The sequence below is a fragment of the Globicephala melas genome, chromosome 9, assembly GCF_963455315.2.
Source record: "Globicephala melas chromosome 9, mGloMel1.2, whole genome shotgun sequence".
Classification (NCBI taxonomy): Eukaryota; Metazoa; Chordata; class Mammalia; order Artiodactyla; family Delphinidae; genus Globicephala; species Globicephala melas.
The window spans coordinates 40,728,486-40,747,732 of NC_083322.1; the positions used below are offsets into that span (position 1 = coordinate 40,728,486).

The following is a 19,247-nucleotide window of genomic DNA, read 5'->3' on the forward strand; positions in this document are numbered from 1 at the left end:
ACTTCAAGGAGCTTATGGAAGGAGAAGCAATGAGCTTCAACCCCCAGTCCCATCACAAAACAGAACAAACCTATGGTCAGGTCAGCCAGTGCCCCTCCAACCTCTGGATCCTGTCCCGCTGGAGGGGACAGAGAACAAGCTGGTTATACTGCGTAAAAAACACCTGCAGAAAGAGCCTTTTAGTCCAAGAGCCCAAAATCCCTGAAACTGCACTTTTTCAGCAGAAGCTGTACACGCAGAGGCCCCTCCAGCCCAGTCCTGCTCTTCGTTTTCCAAGGAGCCGAAGGGCAGGCAGACATCAGTCAGAGACCCACGCCAGCCTCTCTGCCCTCTGGGGATCCGGGCAGAGAAGCAGCAAGCATTTGGGTGAAAGGATGGAGTTGGCAGTGTGGGATGTCCCCGCAGTGCCCACTTTGCAACGTCCTGTGGAGGGGTTAGAAAAATAAAGACAGATGGCAAGTATACCTCCCCATCTGCCAGAATGTCGAGGTGGAGGAGATTACCCCAAATGAGCAAAGTGATTTCATAAAAGCCCAAGCCAGCAACGAATTGCATAAGTCCATCCTGAAAAAACTTTTAGGGTATTTGCTTGACTTTTCTCTTTTTTTGTTACAACGATGCTCGCTTTTAGTAAAATAATGCAGCTATGTGCTTCTCTCTCAATTCTCTAAACAAACGTAGATAATAAATACTTGTTAAATGAATGAAGGTCATGATTGTAAGATAGCTTTTAGCATCAGGAATTCAAGAAGAAAGGTGAAATAGACAAACCTAGCTTTCTTGTTGTACCTCTACTCAATTTGGTCTAAGCTAACCCAACTTCTTTGCGCGTTTCCTATCATTGCCTTCAAAAGCTATAGAGTGTGAGTGATACAGAAGGAGAAGAATTCCTGGAAATAGGGCAAGTATGAGTGAGCTACAGCAGCGGAGGCTGGGGTAGCAAGGGCAGCAATGAGAAATGGGAATGGCCTCAAGTCATAAAGGGCGATGACAAACCTTCCCCAATATCCGATTACAACATCCCTGAAAAAAACATTGTAATTACTGGAAATGTATAAAAAAAAAATAGAAGCATCTAACACTAGCCACAGAAATGGACATGGTTCCATTTTTTATAGTGGACCTAGACATTATAAATTGAACATTTTTCACCTAATGGAGAGAGCCAGAGCCGCCCTACAGAGGTTGTCTGTGTCGCCAGCTCCCAAGTGTTTTTCAGCAATGCCGATGTTTCAGTTGTCACCTAGGGCAGCTGGTCAGCACTGCATTAAGAGGAAGCAGTCAAGATGCTGATAGATCACAGACTCCAAGGAGCTGAACTGCCAGGAAACAATCCATTCTATCCAGTTAAGGGTAGAAAACCAGCAGAGAAGGGAATGGATAGAACTCTGCTGCTCAGAGGAGTCTTCTCTCCCAGCCTCCTCAGTGAAGGTGTGGGTAGCCAAGGGAAGAATGAGCTTCTCTACCAGCCAGCATGTTCCAGGCCATATCCTCTTTTAGGGGACCCAGGATCTCTATGCATCGGGTAATGTGGGCCCATTGAGACCCCACCCCATTCCCAGTCTATGTCAAGATGCCTCCTCATGGAGGTTGGGTGGGAGGTCAATAATGTGATTACAAGTGGGGGGCCTGAAACCAAGGGCTACCTCTATTACCTGGATGCTTCAAAAATACGAAAGCGAGCTGTGAGTGAAATCTGAGCACTCAACCACAGCTTTGGGCTTTCACTCTGGTTCTGGGCAACGTTTTCTGCAGAGGCTGTTTACCTTCCTCCTTGAGAGGGGGGCACCCCTGCCGTCAGCCATCAGTGAAATCTGGCTGGAACACCCGCCAGGGTAATGGCCCTGCACCCAAGTCATGAGGCTTACCTTGCGTGATCAGGCACAATTCATTAGGACAGGGACAGACTCTGAGCCACCCGAAACATGAGGCTCTTTATCTGTTCCAAGCCCACCACGTGTTCCTGACGTGTGAGAGCGTGGCGCTGGGCACCATCTTCTCTCCCATTATTTTCCTGGAATGAGCGTCATGTCTCTCAACCTGGCTTTCATAGTTCTCCCCTGTAAGCCCTGCACCCTCAACCCCTCACCTCTCCAGGACTGACCAGCGTGAGCTCACCGGTGTGTGAGGAAGGGTGCAGGGCACTGCCGCGGCAGGCAAACACGGGATGGCAAAGTGAACCTGACGTGGGCTCCAGAGCACCTGCGTGAAGAGGTTTAGACACTTTCAGCTCAGCCCATGCAGCCTTTGACAGCAGGGCAGGCCTAGGAGGTGTTTCCCAAACCACTGGGACTCTTTGGTCCCAAAATACTAGTGCTAAGTCCCCTCAAATATTACCGGAGGAGAAAGAGTACACAGGTCAAAGGGTGTTGAGAATTTTTCAGGGACAGGGTCAGAGGGACCATCTATGGCATCCAGAGGAGGTGACCCACCACCTGTCACTCAGACCCTTTTGCCTTTGCCTGAACTAAGAACTGGTTAATTTTGCTATACACACTACAGGGTTTACCTGGCGATGCGCGTATGTAAATTATCTAGCTGTACGTGATGGAGCAAAGATGACTGGAGAATGTTCCAGCAGAAACACCAAGGCTTCCATTCTTCTTTTTTTTTTTAACTTTTTATTTTATATTGGAGTATAGCTGATGAACAATGTTGTGATAGTTTCAGGTGCACAGCAAAGCGACTCAGCCGTACATATACATGTATCCATTCTCCCCCAAACTCCCCTCCCATCCAGGCTGCTGCATAACATTGAGCAGAGTTCCCTGTGCTATAGGTAGGTCCAGCAGGACCTACACAGTAGGTCCTTGTTGGTTATCCTTTTTAAATATAGCAGTGCGTACATGTCAACCCCAAATTCCCTAACTATCCCTTCCCTCCACCCGGGAACCATAAGTTCTTTCTTTAAGCCTGTGTGTCCGTTTCTGTTTTGTACATATGCTCATTCCTATCATTTCTTTTTAGATTCCACACATAAGCGATCTCATAGGATATTTCTCTTTCTCTGTCTGACTTACTTTACTCAGTATGACAATCTCTAGGTCCATCCATGTTGCTACCAATGGCATTATTTCATTCTTTTTAATGGCTGAGTAATATTCCATTGTATATATGTACCACATCTTCTTTATCCATCCCTCTGTCGATGGACATTTATGTTGCTTCCATGTCTTGGCTATTGTAAACGGTGCTGCAGTGAACACTGGGGTGCATGTATCCTATCAGACCATGCTTTTCTCTGGATATACACCAAGGCTTACATTCTGATTTCGCTTAGCAATTAGCCATTTTAGTGATGCTTGCTTAATTTGTGAGGTGCCCTTTCATAAATGCAAATGAGCTGAGATTCTTTGTTTATCATCAGGGTTGTGTCTCTAACTAAAAAATAATCATTAAATAGGGAGTATGGGAGAGTTTGCTCCATCTTAACTCATCTTGCCTTTAGGTGGTTGGAGAGTCTTAGCTCAGCATCATTGCTTTGTGCCAAAGCATTGTATCAGCAGAAGAAAAAAAAAAAAACAAAACCCTGAGATGCCAAGGCGAAAGTTAATAGCCGTGCATTCTAGCTTTACCAATGACAGAAGACAGGATATAGACACCCAACTTGCTTTGTTTCACCCCTGCTGTCACACTCCAAACACACAGTGAAGACAAAACCTGGTTACTCTGAACCTCGTTCTCCCGGTCTGAACAAACGCACGAGGCAGCCTGAATCCCCTTCACAAACTGGGGTCCTTCTAGGGCTTCTGTGCATCTGCAAATCAAGCCAAATCCTTAACCAACCTTTGGCCCCTAGTAGGTAGGCAACCTATTCTCAAATCCTTCTGAGTGCTTTTTATGCAGGCTGGAGAGCTTCTTATTCATAAAGTCGTATAATTTTCCCCAAAGTAATGAAAAACATGAATATAGCATTTTATTCTACATGCTGGGGTTTTGTACAATGGGACAGCTCTTTCTCTTTCCTCCGATCTCCCTTTCTCTCTCTCAGAAAGTCCAAGGAACTCATGACCCAGTGCAGAAGCACATACACCAACCACACTGAACGCCCCGAACGTCAGATTTGCTCCACCTTTTCCTCTGTGCAGCGACATATTGCCCCTCACAACCTGGCCTGTGTGACCTTCACACCCATGGTCAGCCTGTCACCCTCTGGACAGCAACAACGTGAAAAGTCATTTTATTTCACTAAGTGACATAGGTGGAGGGGAAATGACATAAAATTACAATGTTTTCTGCCCCTCCCATTAATATTTAGCTTTCTTCCTCATTTTAGAAAGAATAAAAATGATATGAGAACCCCTTTCATTTTGACTGTTTCTCTGATTACAAAATAACATGTGTTGTGAGAAGTTCAAATAATACAGGTCTAGGAAGCGAACGTTTCTCCAGAATCACTCCCTACTGCCCCACCACCACTGCTTAGAGCTAACCAATAGAGATGTTTCCTGTATTTGCAGCCAGGTTTTTTCTATGTAAGTTCTAATTTACAGACTGATTAATATTCATTGAAATAAAATAATATTATGCTCACTGCTCTGTAATTTGTTCTCTTCGCTCAACAATACTTTTTAGCAGTCTTTTCCATGCTAAGACATACAGATTATTCTTTTAAAAAAAATTGTGTTTTATTGAGGTGAAATTCACATAATGTAAAATTAAGCATTTTAAAGTGAACGATTCAGTAGCATTGAGTACATTCAAAATGTCGTGCAACCATCACCTATATCTAGTAACTTCGTTCTTTTTAATGGCTGTATAGAGGTTTACTGCATGGATCTACTATAATTTGTATAGCCAGGCTTTTTAGCTTTTCCCAATTTTATTCTATTCCAAGAACTGTTGTCATACTTGTATGTACATTTTTGCACATTTGTGGAAATGTTATGATAGGACCACTTCCCAAAAGAGAAATGTCAAGGTCAAAAGTTAAACCAACTTCAAGTTTTGACACATTCTGAAAAATTCCTTCCAAAATGACAACACCAATTTCCATTTAGGAACAGCTCCCTTAAAAGTGACAAGAGTGGACACCCCTAGGGGCTTCTTTCTGTCTCCTCTTCCCATGTCTCTTGTTTCTCGGGTCCAGCTCGTGAGTAATGAACTTACTTTTTCTGGTTTGGAAGCTGTATCAAACTCCCTAGGGCTGCAGTGACAAAATATCACAAACTGGGTGAGTTCAAAAAACAAAAATTTATTCTTTCACAGTGTTGGAGGCTAGAAGTCCAAAATCAAGGGGTCAGCAGGGCCATCTCCCTCTGAAGTGTCTCGGGGAAATCTTTCCTGTCTTTTCATCTTTCTCGTGGCTCCCTGCAATCCTCGGCATTCCTTGCTTGTGGCAGCATAACTGCAATTTCCACTTCCAGCTTCACATGGCCTTCCTCCCTATGTGTGTGGGTCTCTCCTCTTCTTAAAAGGACACTAGTCATTGTATTTAAGGCCCAACCTAATCCAATATGACCTCATCTTAACTGATTACATCTGCAGAGACCCTGTTTCCAAATAAGGTCACATTCTGAGGGAGGCTATTCAATCCACTCCAGGATTATTAGGTAAATCTGGAATTTTAAGGACTTAAAATAGAAAATAACTTATAGCATGATTCCATTTAGGTTAACAACAGGCAGTTTGAAGCCTAAAGAGAATTCTGTTTTCAACTCCCAGGTTAATGCAGGTTAGTATCTTAATTCAAATTTGATATGTTCCTGAAGGCTTGTACAAAAGTCAACGGTGCAAAAAATGAACAATAATAGACTTACATATTAAAGCCAAAAAATATTCTAGAATCCCTATTTATACCTTGCCTTTTTTTCCCAATAAACGTAAGCTTATTGGTTCGATCCTTTAATCATTTATTCAACACATAGTTACTACGTGCAATGTTCTGCTCCAAGCACTAGAAATACAGCAATGAGCAAAACAAAACCCCTGCCTACATGGAGTGTAGTTTACCTACTACAACTACTAGTATAGTTCACAGTACTGAGCATTTGGCCAGGTAGCAGTTTCAAAAATAAAGCAAATGGGTAACATGAGGTGTGGTCATCTACATACACTGGCATTAACAGTTCATCCTGTCCTGGGAGAAGCAAAAGAAATGAGACATAGGGAAGAGCAGACAGTAGAGGGTCTCAGTGCTAAGCCACAGAGTTTGAATTTCATTCTGTAGTAGATAAGAGTCATCAAAGTGTGTTTTAATGGCAGGGAAGGAGGAAAGGTTGTATTAAACAGTTCAATAGAAAGTATGTTAGTATTATGTTAAACTTGTCAGTCACTTAGGTTCTGGGCTTCAGTGTGATAGTCTTTATCATTGCCCTCTGAAATGCTATTATGTAAATTAATTAACCACTCCTTAGTTTTCTTTATTCCCTTAAATCATTGTTCGTTTGTTTGTTTTGTTTTGTTTTGTTTTTCGGTACGCGGGCCTCTCACTGTTGTGATCCCTCCCGTTGTGGAGCACAGGCTCCGTACGTGCAGGCTCAGCGGCCATGGCTCACGGGGCCAGCCGCTCCGCGGCATGTGGGATCTTCCCGGACCGGGGCACGAACCCGTGTCCTCTGCATTGGCAGGCGGACTCTCAACTACTGCGCCACCAGGGAAGCCATGTTTTTTTGTTTTTTGAATTTTATTTTATTTATTTATTTTTTATACAGCAGGTTCTTATTAGTTGTCTATTTTATACATATTAGTGTATATATGTCAACCCCAATCTCCCAATTCATCCCACCACCACCATCAGCACCCCCGCTTTCCCCCCTTGGTGTCCATACGTTTGTTCTCTACATCTGTGTCTCTATTTCTGCCTTGCAAACTGGTTCATCTATCCCATTTTTCTAGATTCCACATATATGTATTAATATACGATATTTGTTTTTCTCTTTCTGGCTTACTTCACTCTGTATGACAGTCTCCAGGTGTATACCTTGCCTTTTAAAGATAACAAGAAAGAAAGGAGGAAGGAAGGAAGGAAGGAAGAGGGAAGGAAGGAAGGAAGGAAGGGGAAAGGAAAGGAGGAAGGAAGAAAGGAAGGAAGGAAGGAAGGAAGGAAGGAAGGAAGGAAGAAAGGAAGGAAGGAAGGAAGGAAGGAAGGGAGATTTAAATGGAACTTTCAATGATGTATTTCTAGTATTTTGTACAGTCCTCACTTTTGTTCTTTTCCAAACCAAATGAAAATAAGACAACCAGCTTAAATTCAGTAAATGTCTAATTGAAGCTAAAGATTTGCTACTTTCACTTATGATTTACATCTTTGTCTTAAATTCTTTGATTTTAGGACTGTGCTCTTATAACTACTTTCAGCACTTCCTTTTTCTGTTTTCACTAATTTTGTGGAACAAGAAGATAAAAATATAATTAAAAATTTCATATATCCTCTATAGAGCACACGCACTTCTATACAGAGAAAGACGGTGATGCAAATTGGAATTATCTGTTGACAGATATTGTTGCAGGGGTATAGCCTGGAATAGCAGTCTATCAGGAAATTCATGAAAGTTCATATTCATTGTAGAACGGAAAGATGTAATGTGGACACATAATGTCACTTCATTTCTCAGTGAAATTTCATCTCCCTGACTGTTATATATGTGAAAAGTTTTAAAGACCAAGTTGCAGAGCTCAAAGTGTCAAACAAATAATAAGCAATACCAGACCCCTTTGATTCTATTAACTGTGTATAACAGTCAGGATAGGTGAAGTTATGCTGCAGGAACAAACAGCCCCTAAAATCTTAGTAGCATAAAGCAATAAATATTTATTCACTCGCACTACATTGTCCATCAGGGATCACCATGGAGCTCTGTTCCAGGACTCAGACTGGTGAAGCAGCTGCTTTCTAGAACATTGCTCAGACTCATGGCAAAGAGAAATAGCATCCTGGAGGCTCTCATACAACCAAACATGACACATGTCACTTCTGCTCACAACTCATAGGCCAGACCTGGCCCACGCAACAACAAGGGAGTCCAGAAACCAGAAATATTTTTCAAATAACACCAATAACTACTGTGTGTGTGTGTGTGTGTGTGTGTGTGTGTGTGTGTTTTGGGGGTGGGTCTTATATTTGCGTGCATTTATCCTATAATATACTAAGATATTTTCTGTTTCTTTTGTGAACAGGAAGATTGATCCCGTCCCAGGAATGACCACTCCTGAAAAATTGTACTCAAAGGTCATGCAGACTCTGCAGTATCTAGATTCTCACCTGCCAAATGGCAGCAATGTTATTTTATACGGCTTACCAGATGGAACCTTTCTCTGGGATAATTTGCACAGCAGATATCATCCTCTCGGTATCAGTTTGAAGATGTTTTTACTCTTTAACAATGTCAATGTATTCGTAGTTCAAATATATGTAGTTCAAACCATATAGGAATACACCTAAAATGCCACCAGAACGATGAAGGGAAGAGCACCCAGGTACAGGATCTAAAAGGTCAGTATCCAAAGGTGGCCAGAACCAGATCCAAAGTCAGAAAGGGCAGATGTATTTGGCAAAGAATTAGGACAAACTGAAAGGTAAGAGTTTAAAGCTCCTTCACTGAAGGTGAAATCTAGAAGGAGCCAGTGAAGCCCAAACAAGAGATAGGAAGGAGACAAAGGGAAGGTTTTCTCCAAACCTCAGTGGTGAGTGCCCCCTAGTGGCCAGGATTCTAATGACGTCTGTGCACCCTGGTGGCCAGTTAGAGCTCTGTAGAACAGGGTCCTCCAGAGGGCTTGCTCCCTGCTTCTACACTCTCTTGGAGTCCTTGGCTCTGAAATGCTTTAAAGTTCCAAGAAATTTCTAATAGGATCTCTAGCATGCCAGATGCTTCACAAACATTGTGAAAGTAGTAGTAATTCACCTTGGGAAGGGCTGCCATGCTGATCCTTAAAACAATTCTGTGAGATAAATGTTTCTATTAATTCCATTTGATAGATGAAAAAACTAAGGCTCAGAGAAGTTGTGTAGCTTGCCAAATGTTGCACAGCTTATTGTATATGCAAGCTGGGTGTAGCAGGGCTCTCTTTCTGTGTTTCAGGGAAGAACGTCCTTCCAAAAATACTTATTATATGCCAGGCGCTGTTCTAGGCACTGTGTAACCATCAGTGAACATAATAGTCAAAAATCTCTGCCAACATAGGCTTATGTTACAGTGGGAGAAAGACTCCAAAAGTCAGAGGATGATAAGTGTTACTACAGAAAATTAAGCAGGGAGGGAGGATGGGCAGTGCTGGCCTCAGGCCTCTCTGACAGGCATCTACAAGGATGCCTGGTATATATCGACAGCACCTGTGCCAGTCTCTCATGGAAAGGGGCTGCCCTTTCCCTGGTATTCCCATAGCCACCTCCTTAGACCAACCCAAGCGACAGTGCCCAGGTGCTACAGTGTCCTGGAGGTCCAAGCAGTTCCTTATGAGTCAGGTGAGCAGTTCAGAGGGGGAAGACCTGAAACTCCTTCCTTTGCGCCCTCCTTAGTGGGTAGAGGTGGAGAGCTTTCCCTTGCATACATAACATCCTTGTGTCTTTTCAATCCCCTCTTGTCCTCCTCCTGTAGTTCCTGTTTAAGCCAACCTCCCTACCAGCTCCCGCAGGAAGTTCTACACCACCCCACATAAGAGCAGGGACCCTTTAACCAGCTCTCAAAGGGCTCTGACCCCTTCACTGCGGTCCCTTCACTGGACAACAATGGAACATGTCCACATTCCAGGCTCCCCACCAATGCGACTGAAGTCATTTTCCTCTTCAATTATGAAATGTGCCACAAATGTTATTATTCCAAGGAAACACTGTCCAGCCTCTCATGAGGAAAGCATGTTCCTCCTATTCACACGGCCTTGACCACGCCCTTTAGAAATGATAACATGATCACACAGTGAACTTGACTCCATTCTGGGCTGCCTTGGACATGTGAAGGACAACCACTTGGGCTGATCATGTCTCTTTGAGCCATTTGGGGATGAAAAGTTCAGTTCCCCCAACATATGTTCTCAGACTCCTAGACTTCTCCCGTGCTAAGAAATGCTTGGGGAAGGGGAGTTGGGAGTAGGGGAGATGTGCTCCCAGTTTACTCTGTCACACCAATAGGGACTTGACTTTGGGTTTTCTGACTTTAAATCCCATTCCCTTCCCATGAACTGCAGTTAGACTGCCTCCATAAATTTTCTCAGATACGCCAGGCCGTTCCCTTGACTCAACCATAGTATGTAAAAATGACTCCACGTAATTTGGAAGAGAGCAAGGGAAGGAAAAGGGTGATCGATCAGGGGACTCTTCAATCACTTGGTGGATTCTCTTGGCCGGTGGTTCTCATCCAGGGGCAACCCGCCCACCCATTATCATATCACCCCTGGAGATGGAGTGCTACTAGCATCCAACGGGTAGAATCCAGGAATGTTCCTAAACATCCTACAATGCACAGGACAGCCCCCTACGACTGAGAATGTCGACAGCACCAAGGCTGAGAAACCCTGCTCTAGGCTTTGCGTTATCCTCAGATGGCCTCCCTCCAGCCGCTGATCTAGACTAGCACTTCACAGCACGAGAGCAATAGGTGGAACAAGTGTGTTCTATGTAAACAACTCTAGTTTGGGGGTAGGGGGAGTCCAATGAGGGAGAAAGTTATAACCACCTAAAATTTGTTGAATGTTTTTCAGTTATTATTCACATCCTAAATTATCCCTGCTGCCTGGTTGCCATGAGAAATAAATCATAAATTCCTCAACGAAGCATCAGGGTCCTTCCTAAACAGACTGGGGAAGTAGGTGGGATTTACCCAGCGTCCTCATTCGTCCTCTGGCAGGCTGCTAACTCACATAAGGTGAGAAGCTTGAACAGGGGGCTGCTGCCCTCTCATTGCCTCCGTTCTGCCCTGCTCCACATCCAATCTTTGAATCTTTGTTCCCAGACAGGAACCGGCCGTGAAGCAGGTTAATGCTAGCTCAGCCTCAAGGCTTGGTCGCTTTGCCCAGGTTAAGGTGGATCTCATCTTAATCCATAGCCACACACCTGAGTCCGGTTCCTGGGGCACTGTGCTAAGGGTGGGGCAAGCAAATAAAAGGGGGTTTCCATTTATTCTGCCTTTGAGCCAAGAACCATGATGATGATAATCTGTCGACTTGACTTTAGCCACCCCTTAAGGATTAAGAAAGAGGCCAGGGAGCAAAAGGGGTCAGGGGAGAAGCCCTGAGTCAGTGATGACATTCTCTGCTGCCTCAGTAAACAGGTGGGAATTCAGCCTGACTATTCAGGAAAGAGAAGGTTAAATGCCACAGCATCAGGTGTGCAGGTAGTGGAGGCCCAGAACAAGAATGGGTGTCTTGCTGACTCCTGCTGGGGAGGAAGGGGCTAACATCATTCCTCTTAGCCTTGTCTGTGAGTCACGACCCAGTCACTGCCTGACCGCCAAGGGCTGTGACAGCCCCACAGGCTCTACCAGCAGTTAAAATTCCTGGTGAGAATGTCTTGTCTTTTTGAGGAATTACCAGAAAGTAAGTCTCACACATTAGGATTATACATTCATAGATCTTTCAGGTAAGTTTATGTTTGATCAGGGATGAGTCCTCTCAGGCACAGTCTGTAAGGAAGGCAATCTTTCCATTAATATGTCTGAGATAATGATTATGTGCTTTGAGGGTAAAAATGATGCAAAGATGAAGTCCTTGTCCTCTAAGGAAAGGACAAATAGTATATAGATCCTGACAGTGAAATTAACGAGGGCCAATGACACCTCTCTAAGCCATATGCATTCAGGGAGCTATCCAAAGGGTCAGACTATGATCAGGAAATCTGGGAGCGCTGGCTACAAATAAGTCTGCGAGGCAGCCTTCTTTGAAGGGCCTCTGCCACAAAATAGCCGCAAAAACTCCGTTTTGCCCCAATTACTCTTAAACTTGAAACCTAATGTATTTTAAAATACCTTGTAGCATACCTTCAGTTTTATTACTGGCTTCCTCCCTGTCTAAATTAATGTGGTTTTACCAAGGTTTAATACACTCAGATGGTATTTCATGAAGGTGTGCCTGATCTCTGTTAGCACTAAGCTCTTACGGTAGCTAAAATTTCAACTGTGGTCCCAGCGTTAAATAAATGCCAAAGACTCTGCCCTAAAGAACATACACATGACTGAGACTCGAGCTGCTACTATAGGAGCTGGGGTAGATCCCTTTGATCTTCAGAGGGAGCATATGGTATCAACTGGGCCAACCCACAGGCTCCCACCCCTTACACACACACACACTGATGGTTCCTGGCCACTGTGGGACAGCCCTCTGCCCCTGTCCTGGGCATTCATGACCACCTTTCTTCACCAGACTCACTTTCTAACCAGGGATTCACAGACATCACCTCTTTGCACGTAGGTACAACATGTAGGTAGGATGAGTCTTTATACCAGGGCTTCTCGATATGGAAGAATACCATTAAAGTAACAAGGATAAAAAGTCATACATAAAAAGAAAGAGCGAATAACTGACAGTTCCAATCAGTGGAGAAAAGCATAAGAACCGTTTTCCCGCTTCGTCATAAACCCATCACAGGCACTCCCAGCCAGCCTTCCACATGACCAGCCCCAGGGACACGCTGACCTTTAATAGGCAGGAATACCAGAGAGAAGGGAAACCAACCCATTATACCTTTCCCAGTTTTCTTCTAACTACAGCTAATGTGTGCTTATCCTGTCCACAGACCCACCTACTCACCTAAGAATTTCCCCTCCATCAACCTGGTCCAATTAGAGCCAGTGCCAGAATAGCAAGGACATGAAGGGGAGGGGACAGGGATTGGTCCAGAAGGAGGATATGCCTGTGGTCTCATCCTAACGTGTTCCGGGACCTCAGCAGTAAGACAGTAGGAAGAGGGGAGTAAGCTGGGATGCAACGAGGCTACGGCTCAGCTCAGCCCCCAAGGGGGAGCCAGCAGACGAGCTTCCAGTATCCAGGGGCAGGATAAACGCCAGTCCCCCTGGATATCAGAGCAGTCCAGTCTTGCAGGTGGGGAGGGAGAGGGTGCAGGAGTGGTATTTACGGTCAGGCATGAGGTACCACCTCCAGCAGGTTGAAGACACTTCATCCACTGGGCAGGGAAAAGAGAGAGGCCACCAGGTGAGAGTCAGGGCCAAGCAGGGCGTCAGGGCCCCAGCCAAGCTCCCTAAGGTTTATTACAAGGCCCCCCGTCCCAACAAAGAAACAAGATGGCAGAGGGAAGGCTGCCGCTCAGCAGGGGGCGAGGGCCAAGTCCTCTGGGCAAGTGGAGGATTGAGGGTGGGGAACGCAGGTTGAAGGTGTCAGTCACTGCAGCTGGGCTGGACTGAGACAGGCAGGGACACATACAGAAAGGAGGTAAATTACAAAAGCACACACCAAAAAAAATAGAGGGAAAGCAGCCTCTGTGATGGAAAGCAGGATCTTGGAGAAAGATGGATCGTGGAGCTCAGAGCTCCATGTGGAGCCCATAAAATGAAAGTGAAGACAGAAGCCAGTGGCTTGGGATTCATCTAAAATGTGAAAATGCAGACACCTCTGGAGCACAGAGAAGACCCAGCATGTCACTGTGACTTTAATGGCGATAATGAGCCTGTGGTTTTCCAGTCCTGGGATTCACTCACCCACACAGAGAGAGAATATATTTTTCCTGTATGACAAGAAAATTGAATCTATCTTTCAGTCTAACTGATCTGAGGTATAAGTGAAAAATAAGACTGTGTTCTATCACCTTCAATCTTTCTCTTCGCTCCGAGATAGGCCCTATTATTTTCCTTTATTTTTTCAAGCATGAGGGAAGTGTTAATGGATAAGACATCGGTCATTCACCCCTGAGATTTGGGAGAACCTGGATTTTGGGTCTCAGCCACAGTATGAGACTTGAATTGCCTGGGTTCGGGGGTGGGGCGCACAGTGCGGTAGAAGGGGCGTTGGTGGGAGGCGAGAAGAGAGAATAAATAACGCCCCCAGATTCTGGGTCCACAGCTGATATTTGGAAAGGCTCTGCATGAACTCACATTTGGCGTTTACCACTTCATGCGTGTGTACTTCTTTAACCTGCACCAAAAAATAGAGCCTATCTACTAATGACGGCTCAAATAAGATAACCGCTGGGCCATGAAGGGATAGAACGAACGTGCCAGCCTCCCCAGTCCGATAGCCACACAAGCACTTGTGGAAAACCAGTTCACCAAACTGCAGGACAGTGCGTGGTCAGACCTTCAGACCCTCCAGAGTCCCGCCAGGTCCTCAGCATGGGATGATCGGGTCAGACCTGAGTGTTTCATAAACACAAAAGGAGGAGGATTTGGTCAACTCCCACCTTCCATGCTCCCTGGACCCCACAGGGACTTGACGTTTCATACCATTGCCAGGAGAAAGCCACTGCTCTGCCAGTCCTTTGTTAGTGGTGTTCTGGTCCATACGGTGCCCTGAATCCCTCTACCTGGGGTCCAGATAAGGTCAGGCCCCTCACACCCTGCCCTAGCCCGTGTGAAGAGCTCGAGAGAGGAGTAAACTCCTTGGGGCCGCTCCCCAGCCCCAGGTCTGAATTTCTAGGGGGCTCAGAAAGAAGGAAAGCACAGGCATCTTCAAGAGCAACGCTAAATGCATAGGCAGGGCAGGTCCCTGGAGGCTCCAGCCTTCTGCAAGAGAGGCAGGCTCACCCACCAGTGTCCCTAGGCGGCCGCTCTATCTGAGTGAATGCAACATGCCGGACCTCTCTGTTTTCCAGGCCAGCTGAACAAGGACGTGACCTACGCGCATCTCTACTCCTTCCTGAGCTGTCTCCAGGTGAGCTCACACTGACTTGTTCCAAAGCCATGTTCCCACAACCAGCACTGTTCTTCTGTAATCAGTGTTTTCCTGCTCTCAGGTCAGCCCCTGCCACGGCTGGATGTCTTCCAATAAAACGCTCCGGACTCTCACTTCAGAGGTAGGGCTGTCGCATGCCCTTTGATACTGTCTTTGATCATTCTCTCCCTGTGTTTGCTGCAGGGTTTTCACTGGGGCTGGGATTTTGGCAGGGTGATGGCCTCCAAACTGGTGAATAAAAGAAACAAACTCCCGGATGCTTGAGGAGTCAGGAGAATGTGGGGTGCCCTGTCTCCCTCCTTCTGCCTCGCTGAGTCTGTAGTTCTTGCTGGGTTTCTCGATCACTGTCTCTATGTGTGCCTGTCTCTCTTGTACACACACATGCGTGTACACGCACAAACACACACATGCCTTTGAAAGCTGGTCCTAGGCATATTTGTAGAGTCAGAGAAGTGATGAAGGTTAGGTGTACGCAGGGCTGGAATTCTCCCAAGGTAGGGGAGGACCAGCTGCCCCAGAGCCTTCCTTTCTTCTCTAAGAAAGTTTTCCACATTTCTTTCACAGATGGTAAATAATTTCTTTGTAAGGAATTTAGTAAACATTTTTTACAAGGGAAATATATTTCAATTTTTAAAAAACCTTAGAAAATGTAAAAAATACAAAAAAAATAACAAAAATCACTCAAAATCCCACCACCCAAAATTAATATATATGTATGTCTTTCCAATATTATTTTCATAGATAGTTATTTTGGGGTTTTTGCCTACATAGTATCAGAACACACATATTGTTTTGTGCCTTCTGATGTTCATAATCATTCCTCCACATCATAATTTTTTTTTTTTTTTTTTTTGCGGTATGCGGGCCTCTCACTGTTGTGGCCTCTCCCGTTGCGGAGCAGAGGCTCCGGACGCGCAGGCTCAGTGGCCATGGCTCACGGGCCCAGCCGCTCCGCGGCATGTGGGACCTTCCCAGACCGGGGCACAAACCCGTGTCCCTTGCATCGACAGGCGGACTCTCAACCACTGCGCCACCAGGGAAGCCCTCCACATTAGAATTTTGTAATCATTTTAGAAAATAGAGCATATGAATATACCATGATTTATTTCATCCCTTGGTGTTGGACATATGGATTGTTTCTAATTTTCCACTATGATAAACAGCGTTGTGATGAACCTTTGTATATATGAAGATATATGTCTTTGTGTACCATGTCTATTTCCTTAAGACAAATTCCTAGGAAATTATTGGGTCAAAGAGTACGTCATGTTTAACGATTTGATCCCTATCACCAAATTGCTCTCTAGAAAGTTTAAACAAATTGACATTCTCAATCACATATCCCATGGCAATACTCTTTATTATCATGATTGTTCATCTTTTCTTTGCCAAACCCATGGGGAGAAAGTGGTATCTTAATACTTTAATTTGCACTGATTTTGTTCCTAATGAATTTTAACAGTTTTGTATGCTCGTTGGTCATTTGTGCATGGATGGAATTTAATATGCAGAGCTGCTCTCTGCTGGTGACTTGCAGTCGGGGTGGGCTGGGGACTATTGATTTCTTTGTTCTGCCTGAATTGTCTCCCTAAAGCCCAAGTCTAGGTTTCATGAAATTCTCCTTGTTTCCTTTGTATTCAGAGAGCAGAACAACTCTCCAATATGCTGAAAAAAATTGCAACCAGCCAGAAATTTACGAACTTCAATCTTTTCTACATGGATTTTGACTTCCAAGAAAGTAAGTTTTGCTTGGTTTAGGTATTGACACAAAACAGAAGCAGCAGCTACCATTTAGAGCCTACCTGGGCAAGGCGTTTGTTTACAAGCCAACAGGCAGTATATTGGGCAGGGTTGCTTCTCCCCATTCTGACGCATTAATAGCTCTGAGTATTGAAAAAAGATAAAGTGTGAGACTCTTTCTGGAAAGGTGGAAGCTTAGCATCACCTCCTTACTTCACCATTATTTTAGAATCCCTGAAGCAATAGAGCCAGTGACCAGCTGGAAACAGCTTTGGGCTGGGAGCCAACAGGTCAGTGGAATCATCTAACTTATTCTTGACAGTTTAGCAATGCCCCTCTTACGGCTGGGCTAAAGATGAGTGTGACAGGAATGAGGGGTAAGGCAGTGCCTCTCCTTGGGGCCACTGGATTACCCAAGGACTCAAAACAAGGCAGATTCCCAGACCTCACACATGATGAAACTAATGAGTCTCAAAGGGAGGACTTCAGATGCCTATGGCAAAGTGGACACACCATATCCCAGCTTTCTGGAAAGAACATTACTGCTGTTTTTCTAGCATTCTATCCAAACATTGGGGTCACTGATGAGTGGCCACAAGAAAACAGTCATGATTACTAGATTTATCCTTTACATCTTGACTCTGAAAAATTATTATCTATTGACTTTAATCCTTCCAGTCCCCTTTTCATTGCTAAGCAACTGTTATGCAAGAGAAAAGTCTCTGTTGATCGTCTGCCAGCTGAGATGATGCTAATGAAAAGCTTTGCAGTGTATGCAAAGAGTGGACGATTTCTCATACGGAGTTTATCATCTCTGTCTCCCCACCACCAACTCCCCCAGCCCAAGCATCTGGGATGAGACAGATGGCCGTCATGAATTATCAAATATTACATTAGCTGACACGTTTTGCATTGTAGACTCTAGTACTTCAATTCTGAACATCTTTTCAACAAGACTGATCTCCGTTAACTAGATTTCCTGCCTCGGTGATATATATTTCTCTCATGGGGAGAGACATTTTGATAAATAACCTGTCATTAAAATGCAGAGTTAAAGCCTCATTAATGAATTCCTGGTGTAAACAAATGCACCACCAAGTGATCTTTGATCATCACCCACCCTGAATATAGATAAAGTTTTTAAAAATATAATATTGCCTAGTATTCACTAGAGACTTTTTCATTTTCCACAGTAATCTCTAGCTCTGTCATTTATTATCTTTGGGACTGTTGGCGATTCCTTGACCATTTCTAAACCCTCCTTTCCAGACCTGGAAATGGAGACACTATATCCACATAAGAAGTCTTTGTGATGATTATGTAAAATAATGTGTAATCCTCCCAAATGCCATGCCTGGTACATAGCCAGCACCCAGGAAAGAGCACCGTTCCCTCACACCCTTGCCACTCAATACATAGCTCAAAATGAGCAACATCTATACACCTGGGGACTGGTTAGAAATGCAGAGCCCCAGGCCCCACTCCTAATTAGGACATACCTAATCAGAGTCTGCATCTGTACATAATCCAGAGATGATCTATTAAAATTAAAACACACATTAAAATTTAATAAATGGGACTCCTGTAACGCTCCAAGATTAAGAACTTAGCCATTTAGTCATCAGATTTTTACTAAGCCCTCCTGTGTGCTGCGTAGGTGCTGGGAATATAGTTGTTAACAAAACAGAACAGTCCTCTCTTCGTGAAAGATACAGGGAAAAGAGCTTTCTCCTGGACCCCCATACTGGCCAGCATTCCACATGCTTGGAAGCAGAGGTTCCTCAGCACGTTCTTATCCTCAGAGCAACAATAAATGCAATAAAAAAGCAAGAAGTTCAGTTAACCTGAACATTCTACATCAGCATGACAGTCGGTCGCCTTACTGAGAAACCTCCTAGGTATCGCTCCTTGTTTGGTACTTCTCATCAGCAGTTCAAGGAATTTGCTGACACTTTGTAATTCCCTGACGTTTCTTAAAAACGAAGGTCCAGTTTTGGTCCAGGGCCTTCTTCGCCTTCTCCATATGAAGTTAGTCTCCACTAGAGAAGATACAGTGGGAAGGAGAGTGGAGGCAGAGGAAATGGTACTCTGGGATCTGCCTCCAGAAACATCCGATACAGCATTATGCATTTAATGGCTACGTGCTATCACGTGTGCTTCTGAGAGAGCTGGCGTTTTTATCTAGTTTTCAAGAACTGTGGTAAGGTCTTAACTTACGCCCAATGTTAGACTACTGCAAAGGGCATGCCTACCTTGAGATTTTAGCATTTTCCAGAGTAGGCAGAGGGTGCATCCACTCCCAGATCCATCTCTGTGGATAAGCTCCCCCACCTGGGCAGCTCATCACCCTGGAAATCTGCCCTAACTCATGTAGGTGAAAATGTTATTATACAAAGAGCCCAGAATTTACAACCAGATAGACCTGTATTCCTATCTCAACTCAGACATAGAATAGCTGTGTAACCTCGAGCAAATGAAATAACCGTTCAAGATTAGTTTCCTTTTGTGCCCGGTAGCAGTAACTAAACCGTGGGCTCTATGTAAGGGTAGAGACAGTGCTTGTCATGTAGTAAGGACTCCGATACCTGTTAGCTGACACCCTCCCATCACCACCACCATCACTGTATGTAAAGCACCTACTACATTCTTCCAGGGCTTATGATAGATGGATAATAAATGTTTATTCTTTTTCAGTGTCTAACCCTCCCCATCACCAACTGAGCCTGTGCATCACT

The 19,247-nt window shown here is 44.6% G+C and overlaps 1 protein-coding gene across 6 annotated transcripts in view; it reads left to right on the forward strand.

The window, feature by feature from the left end:
* Positions 1–19,247, forward strand: part of AOAH (acyloxyacyl hydrolase) — a 251,607-nt gene that overhangs the window by 216,970 nt on the left and 15,390 nt on the right. For all 6 annotated transcript variants that reach the window (XM_060305408.2, XM_060305407.1, XM_030857562.2 and 3 more), the window contains 4 exons: positions 8,119–8,291; positions 14,693–14,751; positions 14,834–14,893; positions 16,414–16,510. In XM_060305408.2, coding sequence (XP_060161391.1) covers positions 8,119–8,291; positions 14,693–14,751; positions 14,834–14,893; positions 16,414–16,510 — 389 coding nt within the window. The remainder of the gene's footprint in view (positions 1–8,118; positions 8,292–14,692; positions 14,752–14,833; positions 14,894–16,413; positions 16,511–19,247) is intronic.